Source organism: Diadema antillarum, unplaced genomic scaffold (genome assembly GCF_040938485.1).
Source record: "Diadema antillarum isolate AM-2024a unplaced genomic scaffold, OU_Dant_1.0 seq00000437_RagTag, whole genome shotgun sequence".
NCBI lineage: Eukaryota > Metazoa > Echinodermata > Echinoidea > Diadematoida > Diadematidae > Diadema > Diadema antillarum.
The window spans coordinates 1579909-1591473 of NW_027271414.1; the positions used below are offsets into that span (position 1 = coordinate 1579909).

The 11565-nt window shown below is 37.3% G+C and overlaps 1 protein-coding gene across 1 annotated transcript in view; it reads right to left on the reverse strand.

The window, feature by feature from the left end:
- LOC139732582 (uncharacterized) overlaps positions 1–4161 on the reverse strand; it is a gene marked incomplete at its 5' end in the record, with an annotated part of 130299 nt that extends 126138 nt beyond the window's left edge. Inside the window, 1 exon segment of the mRNA XM_071643435.1 lies at positions 4125–4161. Within this exon segment, the coding sequence (XP_071499536.1) occupies positions 4125–4161 (37 nt within the window).
- Between the last annotated feature and the right edge of the window lie 7404 nt (positions 4162–11565).

The following is an 11565-nucleotide window of genomic DNA, read 5'->3' on the forward strand; positions in this document are numbered from 1 at the left end:
GTCCATTGGCCTTTAGATCCAATGCCAAAATACTTCATTCTTGTACAAACTTCCCTTTACAAATTGAATAGTTCACTTTATGAAGGGCTTTTGTTGTTTAACTTCTTTATAAGTCAAATAAGGTTCTTTGAGTTTATAATTTATTTATAGGTTTGAACTGCATATACATTTGTAGTCTCCTTGAGAGTGAGAAAAAATGTTTCATCGTATCAGTTGATTTCTCTGAGTACAAAACAAGACATGCTCACTTGCATTTTTTTTTAAATTCCTGATGTTAATTGTACTCTGGATGTTATGCCACCAAAATACACTCCTTGGTTTACAAAACTTAAAAATTGTTTGACCCTTTTACAGATTAGGTAAGGAAAAGAAGTTCTCTTGTCGGGGACTGGAAATTATTTATCTACACAATGTTTGAGAGGCTGATTGTAACTTTCAAACCCACAACAACTACAACCACATCCAACTTTAAACAAAACAGAAACATTGATTAAGCAGTTCAGAAGAATTTGACGACAGCCAAAAAAGTATCTAAATCATGCAAAACTTTCCATATAGCAGTAAATGTAATTCAAAGTTTGATATGAAAGGAGAACCTCCGTAATTCTCCATAATACAAAATACTGTAAAACGAGGAATTTTCGCATGCATTTTGATTTCGCCAATTTTGCGAGAGCCAAGTTTCGCGAAATTAAAATGCACGCCAAAGATCTTGTCTACACTAATTGCATTGAATGTTAGAGGCAACTCGTGAAAATTTCACGCTGCGAATGAGGCCATCGGCTCCCATTCTCAAAAATTTCATGCCACAAAAATATTGTGTTTTACAGTATTGTATTGATTGTCATTGGTCCATGCAGCTTAAAGACAGGTTATCTACGTGTGCATGTAGGTCTCCATGAAAGGTCAATTTTTGCCATTACCTCTGAAAAGAGATGAGTAATCAATAATTTGACCATGATTGACCATGATCACACCAGCATAGAAAAGGGCACAGAGATAAATTTGGAGAAACATAAGTACTTGATAAGCAAAACACAGACATCAGGTTGAATCACTGGATGGTCAGAGTGGTCATCTTCAACAGAAAAAAAAAAAGCTGGGGGTTTATGTGCTGTCGGTAACCTCATCAGACCGTTCACCGTAATCTGAAATCTTATCTGTCTGCTGATGGCTCAGAAAGATTCCTCAAAGTGCAGACGAGTGACATGCTCTTCTCGGCATTTTCTCACGAACGTTCTCGCCCTTTCCAAACCTTATGATCTCTCTTCTCCTTTCCAATACCTTTCAAACGTTCTTCTTCTTTCCAAAACTTTGGAACTTTCTTCTCTTTTCCAAACCTTCACAACTTTCTTTTCCTTTAAAAACCTGTGGGACTTTCTTCACCTTTTCAAAAATTCTGAAACTTTCTTCCTCTTTCCAAAGTTGTGGAAATTTCTCCTCCTTATCAAACCTTCCAGAATTTCAAAGGTATATACTGTTTACCATTAGGAGCAGTGATTTAAAATATGTTCGAGTTATCACATTTGATGCATACATGTATGTGTAGGTCAGCTGTATCACAAAACATCCTACAGATATAAAAATTTTGCAACGCAGCCTAAAATATAAGGACACATCACTATTTCTCTCAATAAACCATAACTGTAGACAGTTTATTCTGCAAACAATTTTATAATAACTATTGTTCACATTTTGTATATTTAACAATACTTAACATTACTGATTGATATTTTAACAATGGTTGTCTCTATCACTAATTCACATTTTAGAACTATGTCAAAGCACTAAAGCTGGGTTTTTGTTTCATCTGCAAATGGCAAATAATGTTTTTACACCATCAAAGTCACAAAAGTACTCTAACACTTTACACCTCTGTTCCTCCCATCACCCTTGGCTGGAAATCCTCTGGCTACCAAAACCTGGACGATCATACACAACATCTATGGGGATTTCACAGTCTGACATTAAAAGGGTTAACACTGACAGCTTTGGATACCCCTAACACCCAATGTGCTGGCGTTGTCTAAAGTGTTTTCTTTTCATTGTGCATCCTCAACCCATCGCGTCAATCGTCTAAAAGGAGACGCATTGATGCTGTTTGAACAGGCTCAGATTCTTGGCGTGCTTCTTGTCGGCTAATGTCACTGCTGTCTTAAAGGTGCTACTTGATGCTACAAACTCAGCTCTAATGTTGTAACATACATGTTGTAAATTGTTACTTTGTACCTCCAGCCAACAAGCTACAAAATTTTATTTGCATATTTAATGCATGCCGAGTGTAAAACCTTCTCTTACTTCAGGCAGTGCTTCATATCTTACAGCAAGTTTTCAGAGGAAACATAAATTCTACAAGATTCTACTTCAACCCGTTGAGGACGAGTCCCGAGTATACACGGGCAAGTGTCTATGGGAAATGCGTGTTAAAGCAAAATCAAACCGTCCTCAATGGGTTAATGAACCATTTACAGACTGTTCCTGATTGGACAGAGCATAAGATCCACAAGGCCTTGATACAAGTCATAGAAACAAATCATGCTAGACTACTTATTGCATCTAACTGAGAACCATAGGCACATAAAAAGCACAAATGCACACACAAGCACACACACAAACAAACACACGACACACAAAAACTGAAAACACAGCTAAATGAAATACTGAGAATTTGCAAAGCAGCAGAACATATAATAACACAGAGTGAATTATAAGTTTCCTTCATTTATATGTAGAGCATTCTGTATCTTTTGCGCTATGCTCAATCAAAATTTTTTGGTCAGATAAAAATAGGATACTGGACATCAACAAACAAAACAAAAGATGATGACACCAACATCACAGCTTTATTTTGACTCTGTGGAGTAGAATACCCGTGGGGAGATGAATGGAGCTTTCTACTTCTATCACACAACTTGCATTATCCTCTCTTTAGAATGTTTATCCCTCCCTTCTTGATGGATAGATAGCAATGAACGGCAACTGACAGCTAACGCACGCAGGAAACGGACCAGCCAGAATTCTTGGCATTCCTCCCAAACATCCATGCCTCCAGACTTTCACTCTTTACCTCCTCCTCCGGCCTATTTCTGGAACATGACGGAACGGGCTAGACAGCCTCCGAGAAAACTTGGAGATGTCAGAACTATGCGAGAAATGTCTTGCCTAAGCCAACTTGATATCTGATCAAACTCAAGACTTCAATTTCAACAACCGCGCAAGTCCAGAAATTCTCTGCCATCTTACATCTTTTTCCATCTAATCTCTGCATCATTCATCAAACAGGCAACACAAGTTTCTTTTATATGTACTGTAAACATATCAATTTCCACAATTGTCGATTTCTCATTGTGATGAAATGTTCATCACCTAAAAAGATAATCATAATCACTTTACTTTCAGAAACACACTCACAGTTTCAACTAAGATACACACAGACATGCTCTGAGCAGAGGCAATTGTGTCTGAACCTATATCTGCACCACCCACAATTAAAAGCCTTCATGAACATGACCTACACATGTACTGTATACACATGTACTTCTACTAATCATCTCTTCAAGTGCTTGCACACAGTACGTGAACACTGCACATGTAATTTCCTCAAACAACAACAACAAAAATGTATGAAAGACACTCTTTTTTCCCCTGTATTAAATACAACATGAAACAAAATGAGTGTTGTAACTTGAATGCCATCAAATTTGCAGTTGTATAGAGTGTGAAAGAGTTGTGGACTTAAAAATAAAACAAAACAGAAAGTACAGAGTTTTTCATCATCTTCACAGTCGCAAATCATATGACATCATATCAAACATATTCTTCCTCTTCATCTTTTACATTATACAGAACATTTTTATCCTTAATACATTCCTCATCATTATCATTATCATCATAATCATCACCATTTTCTCAATCAAAATCATAATCACCATCACAAATCAATCTGAAGACTTAAATAACACATTCCTTATCACATACTGCGCTGTTATCACCTTTCCATACACATCTTCACTTTTATCATCACAATTATAATTAGTATGATCATCATTCTTCATAATCATGGTAGCAAGTGAAAATTGAAATGGAACAACAGAATTATGAAAAGCAAGAATCCTTTCACTCACCTCTCTGAGTAGTCTTCTTCCTGGGCAAAAGTAATTCCTGAAACAAATAAACAGAGATACAAAATTTACGTAAACATTACTATCAGGCTAATGATTAAGCATATGACACATTTGAATGAAGAATTATCACCCCATCACTACTAATTTTGCTACTTTGATCATATGAACCACCTGGAATTCTTGACCAGTCAACCTTGGTAGCATAGCCAGGCCTCTAATTTTCATTTTTACTGAGAAGAAGACAAAGGACCTTCCCTGTGAAATTCTATAAAAGTCAGTTCAGTCAAAGCTGCCAGTAAATAGCTGCAATACTATCAGAGCCTACGAAATGAAGGTTTACTAGATACATTGGAGAAGTTGTCACAAAGACTGGTGCCTCTGAATACTTCAAACTGGGAAATGGTCCACTATCCAACATTCTCCCCCGATATGTACAATAGGTCCAGGGGGCCGTTTCATAAAGCTGTTCGCAAAGTTACAAACGACTTACGAGCGACTGGTGATCAGTTTTGATGTGCTATACTTATCAGAATGTCCATAATTCAGCACAAGAACTGATCACCAGTTGCTCGTAAGTCGTTCGTAACTTTACGAACAGCTTTATGAAACACCCCCAGGGCATATTGATCATTAATGCATATTGAATTTGGAAAAACCATTTCATACTGGTAGTCACACTTCTGAGCCCTGTTGCATAAAACCCTTACCACTGGACTTACCCCTCCTTTCTAGCGGTAAGTCTTCAAATTAGTGGTAAATTTTATAATCCTTGATGCTGATTGGCTGTGACGTCTAATTTTGACGGTAGTTACCATTGAAATTCAATGGTAAGTTTTATGCAATGGGCCCCTGGTCTGTTCACATCTGTAGAATTCAGTGACGTGCAATAGCTTCAAAACACACTCGCACACACACACACAAACACCGCTACGTGATCTTTTTTTTTTATGAATGGAAGGAGTTGATATTGCAGCATATTTGAAAGTCAAAAACTGTTCTATGATAATGAAATGTAATACTATGTAATAACACATTATTATCATCTCTAAGTCTATGGTCACTCATTCATTAAACAGCATCGGGAAACTTTTCCAGCGAGGACATATTACTAGAGACTAAAAAACAAGTACAGCAACACGAATAGACACAATCGCAACTGAAAAAATAGAAGTGATCACATTTGCATCAAGCCATTAACTTTTTCCATGAACTCCCTAGCACATTTTACACTGGACATAATTCTGTTTTTATGATTATCAATAAAGTGAATTGAATTGTAAATAGTAATTGATTTGTTTGTGACAGCTCAAATTTTGAATTAGTTGTAGTTGTAATGCATGATTAATGGATTCCAAAATGCTATAACTTTCATGATGCATCATGACCTTTGCATTAGTGGTCAGCACATCTTGGCTATACACTAATTAAATGAGTCCAGCTCAGGGAGAGGTCAAAGAAAAGGTCAGCAGACATAGCAAAGGATGCAAATGGTCAAGCGTGGACATTAGTCCAGCACAGACGCCAGACGATAGCGAGGCGTTGCCCGTACATTATGGGTGACATCCGAAGGCTGGAGAAACATGTGGGGGCAGCGTTCATGTCACATGGCACGTTTAAAAGATATCCTCCTCTGATAGAAAAATTGGTTTCCAATCATTACAGGTGTTTTATTAAAAAGAATGTTACAAAAATACTGCATGTTTGTGGTCATTTAGTGGTCATGTGGTCAGCGCTATCTTCCATAAACCATTATGTGCAGTGATTTCCATTACATAAATGGATCCAAGTTAACTTTGATAAAGACGAAGGTAGATGTGATACATACATGTTCATCATTTTTTTTTTTTTTTTAATGTGTGTGGGTATGATTTTCTCATAAAGCAATCCTTGAAGTATCAAACAAAAACAATAAATGCCCCGTTACAAACAAAAAACACTAGAATCTACAAGTAAGTACATGTGTGCACCCCCCTTAGAAAATCTTCACACAAGTCAGAAATTTGTATATCCATGTACATATATGTTTTTCCAATATGTTATAAGCAGTACTTGTACTTCATATTTGGGTTGTGACAGTTCTTGGTTTACATTAGTTAGATTTGACACTTTAAACCTTGATGACCTGCAAGCGATGGGTAACCAATCACAAAATTAATGACAGCTGGTGGACCTATAATGAGTGACTCTGCAGCTGTCTTACATGTGAGATATGATAACCAGTCTCCTGCCCTTTCAGCACGGCACACATCTCAGCATGGATACATTGCATGTTCAATTGGTGTCACACCCTTTCTTCTGGCTAATGAGACACAGGCGCGCATTGCGCCTTTCCGCCAAGATGGGACCACCACGCGATTCATATGGCAAGCCTCCAAAGGTGGTATTGTATCATGAAAGAGGACACTAGTATAGGACTTGCACATATCAAAGTCATGGGCACTATAGCATGTACACGTACGTAAGCATGATGGAAAGTTTGCACTTCGTCTAAGTTTTTTTACACTATTTTGGGAGACCGTACTTTGTAACTTCTCCAGAAACTTTGAAATAAAGAGGGGGGAGGACGGACGATATAACCATATGTGATATCATAAACAAGTTCCTGAAGTTAGGAAGTCATGACTTGAACGTTCTCTTGGCAGATTTCTTTTCATATCTTTTTTTTTTTAATCAAATATTTCCCAGAGAACAGAGAGGGAGGAGGGCAAGTAACCTACATTTTGTATACTCGATGCATTTCATTGATAATAAGAATGAAAAAATATCAATAATTCACTGATAATATCTGACTGAAATTATGGGTTTTGTGAGGGGAATACTAGTAGAATCCCCTAAGGTGTACAGTGCCAAAGAACAGTGTAAGCATACTTGTAGCCCTTTCTATCCAACTAGAATCCCATTTCCCAAGATACACTGGATTCACCAAGGTCTCGGCTTATATACACCAGTGATACCATTTCCAATCTTCTAAGCACCCCTGCACTGTAGATAGGCACATGTATTACCCCACACTCCTTCCACTACCGGTCTTTTGGTATGTCAGGAATTTATGTCAATTACCTCCACCCTAGTGCATAGGCCCCTCAGACATGTGTTAAGGTGGGCAGCGCTGAACGGCCGAACATAGGGACGATTACGTCTTTGGGAGACTGGCGAACGCACGCCTGCTCATCTTTTACCGGTTTTTCGTAAGAAGCGCGCCCTGTCTCCGCCTCTGACGTAGGTTTCTCAGTTAAACACCGGTATCAACTGACCTATATGAGCGATGGTTCATGCATCCCTGAGCTTTTGAATTGTTTTGTTAGGTTTGGCAATGCCATCATAGGTATATATTGTCATATCTATTTCATTGAGACAGTATCATCACGAGGAATATGTGGACTACACCTACAACTGTATGTACTAGAGTGCAATATAATACTGTATTCATGTATGATGATTTTCTAGAGAGACGATTATATGTTTTGATGTAATAGTACATTGAATGCATAAACAATTGTGACATAATGTACAACATTGCTGTCTGACACTGTGTGATCTCTTACTTAGAATGTTATTTTGATTAATAAAAATTAGGGCAAAAAAAGGATTATTACGATATAATATTTGCATTCAATTTTGTAGATTACCATTACGATGATTACCATAAAATGGATTTATGTATCAAAAATAATATTATAATATCAAATATTATCTCATAACAGAAGGCCTAGAGCATATTAGCAACTGGACAGATAATCAAGTTCTAGATAAGTAATTCTAGCTGCAAAGGATAATCCAAAACTATACAGTGCTTGCAAGTTTGAAAGCAAGTTTGCCTTGGATAAACATGGGTCCTCTGCTTAAATAGAGGAAATACCTTCTTTGGAAATTCAAGGCCGAGAGGATTCTAAAGAAGGGTCCAAAGATTGATGTGACTGTCAGAATGTCATATATCTCATGAGGCGAGCACTATCTCAAGAGCAGCTCGGACTAGACAGACGATGACTTCAAATCTAAACAAGATAGCACAGAGTTCTTAGACTTCGGAAGTCTCGGTGTCACATCACTGAGTCAACATACCCGCTGGGACTGAAAGGGCACATCAAGATTAGAGACATATAAACAAAGGCATTTTTAGAATAGATCTGTGAAATAATCTCACCAATAAAAGTAGCTTTATGTTTTTAAATGCACTTTTAGAACAAATCTGTGAAATAATCTTGCCATGTCATACTGACCTTTAAATGTTTTTCCTGACAACTATACAGTATATAAAGAGCACTTGAGTGCCATTAACTACAGTACATACGGTGTAACTCATAAAGCTAGCAGAAAGTGTAGCATTTACATTGCATATTACTAACAGCTGGGCACAGGTACAGCTGTGCATGTATTGTAAATGAAGAGTCTGTTGTGAATTGTCTTGTTACTAGCAGAAACGTGTAGGCAAAGAATTTCAACTAGGGAGACAAAAGAATTGGCATCCATACTATACAAATATGACGTGTCATTTGGGAGTTTTTATTACTGGTAGAAAGGTGTATGCAGACAATTCTTGGGGTGGGGGAGGGGAGTACAGAGTTTCTTCAAAAGAAAATTGTGGTGTACAATTATGTGTATATATATGTATATAAATTGTACATACTGTGTGTCTGTGTGTCTGTGTTTGTGGTGATTTTGATCACTGGTTATCTTTCCTGTATTACTGTCATTATGCACAAAATACACTGTACATGCATGTACACATCTACTTAAAGGACAGGTTCACCTTCATAGACATGTGGGTTGAGTAAATGCAGCAATATTAGTAGAACACATCAATGAGAGTTTGAGGAAAATCGGACAATCCGTTCAAAAGTTATGAATTTTTGAAGTTTCTGCTCAGTCACGGCTGGATGAGAAGAATACTATAGCTTGTGATGTCATATGAGTACAACTATATAAAGAAAGTACAAAGAAAATTCAAGATATTCTCACTTTTCTCACATAGTAAGAGAACACTCGACTTCTCTCTTTCAGAAGTCAGGGGGAATAATATTACCCCTAACATAAGTCAGTAACAAGTCGAGGAAATGTGCACTTTATTCAAAAAGTCAAGTTTTGTGAAATTCTCTTTTTATTCTCCTTATATCGTTGTACGCATGTGACATCATACACTGTAGTAGTCTTCTCCTCCAGCAGTGATTGTACAGATATCTTAAAAATTCATAACTTTTGAACGGATCGTCAGATTTTCCCCAAACTTTCACTGATGTGTTCTACTAACGTTATTGCCTTCACTCAATCCACATGTATATGAAGGTGAACTTGTCCTTTAAGACTCTGTCTGTCTGTCTGTCTCTCTTTCTCTTTCTCTCTATCTGCTTTCTGTCAATATACCAATTTTGTCTCTCCTTGAATCATAAGCCTGTCATGTACCTGAGATATGGATGAAATCTCCTTTCTCTATATAGCATGTATCATTTTTTTCCTTTGTTGTAATGTGCTTTTTTTCTCTGGTTATTTTTCTCAATTTCCCTCTCTCATTCCTTCACTATCTCCATCACATGCCTACACTAAAGTATCCTACAACTGTTCTGGATATAACACTTCTTGTCATATCTTTGTCCTTTTCTTTCTCTCTCTTTATCTTCCTATCTATCTCTCATTTATTCTCTTCTTCTCTTTGTTGTTCAAATTCACTTCTCTCCTCTCTTTGTATTGTTTCAAAAAGAGGTATAACAAACAAGCTGATATGTCACTAAATTTCTCCTGTCCCTCTCTCAATCTCTCCCTGATACCATTAGGAAAAAACTAGATGCTGGAAAGGATAAACATACAACCATAGACCAAGGAAAGAAGAAACATACAACCATAGACCAAGGAAAGAAGAAACATACAACCATAGACCAAGGAAAGAAGAAACATACAACCATAGACCAAGGAAAGAAGAAACATACAACCATAGACCAAGGAAAGAAGAAACATACAACCATAGACCAAGGAGAGAAGAAACATACAACCATAGACCAAGGAAAGAAGAAACATACAACCATAGACCAAGGAAAGAAGAAACATACAACCATAGACCAAGGAAAGAAGAAACATACAACCATAGACCAAGGAGAGAAGAAACATACAACCATAGACCAAGGAAAGAAGAAACATACAACCATAGACCAAGGAAAGAAGAAACATACAACCATAGACCAAGGAAAGAAGAAACATACAACCATAGACCAAGGAAAGAAGAAACATACAACCACAGACCAAGGAAAGAAGAAACATACAACCATAGACCAAGGAAAGAAGAAACATACAACCATAGACCAAGGAAAGAAGAAACATACAACCATAGACCAAGGAAAGAAGAAACATACAACCATAGACCAAGGAAAGAAGAAACATACAACCATAGACCAAGGAGAGAAGAAACATACAACCATAGACCAAGGAAAGAAGAAACATACAACCATAGACCAAGGAAAGAAGAAACATACAACCATAGACCAAGGAAAGAAGAAACATACAACCATAGACCAAGGAAAGAAGAAACATACAACCATAGACCAAGGAAAGAAGAAACATACAACCATAGACCAATGAAAGAAGAAACATACAACCACAGACCAAGGAAAGAAGAAACATACAACCATAGACCAAGGAGAGAAGAAACATACAACCATAGACCAAGGAGAGAAGAAACATACAACCATAGACCAAGGAGAGAAGAAACATACAACCACAGACCAATGAAAGAAGAAACATACAACCATAGACCAAGGAAAGAAGAAACATACAGCCATAGACCAAGGAGAGAAGAAACATACAACCATAGACCAAGGAAAGAAGAAACATACAACCATAGACCAAGGAAAGAAGAAACATACAACCATAGACCAAGGAGAGAAGAAACATACAACCATAGACCAAGGAAAGAAGAAACATACAACCATAGACCAAGGAGAGAAGAAACATACAACCATAGACCAAGGAAAGAAGAAACATACAACCATAGACCAAGGAAAGAAGAAACATACAACCATAGACCAAGGAGAGAAGAAACATACAACCATAGACCAAGGAGAGAAGAAACATACAACCATAGACCAAGGAGAGAAGAAACATACAACCATAGACCAAGGAGAGAAGAAACATACAACCATAGACCAAGGAGAGAAGAAACATACAACCATAGACCAAGGAGAGAAGAAACATACAACCATAGACCAAGGAAAGAAGAAACATACAACCATAGACCAAGGAAAGAAGAAACATACAACCATAGACCAAGGAAAGAAGAAACATACAACCATAGACCAAGGAGAGAAGAAACATACAACCATAGACCAAGGAGAGAAGAAACATACAACCATAGACCAAGGAGAGAAGAAACATACAACCAAAGACCAAGGAGAGAAGAAACATACAACCATAGACCAAGGAAAGAAGAAACATACAACCATAGACCAAGGAAAGA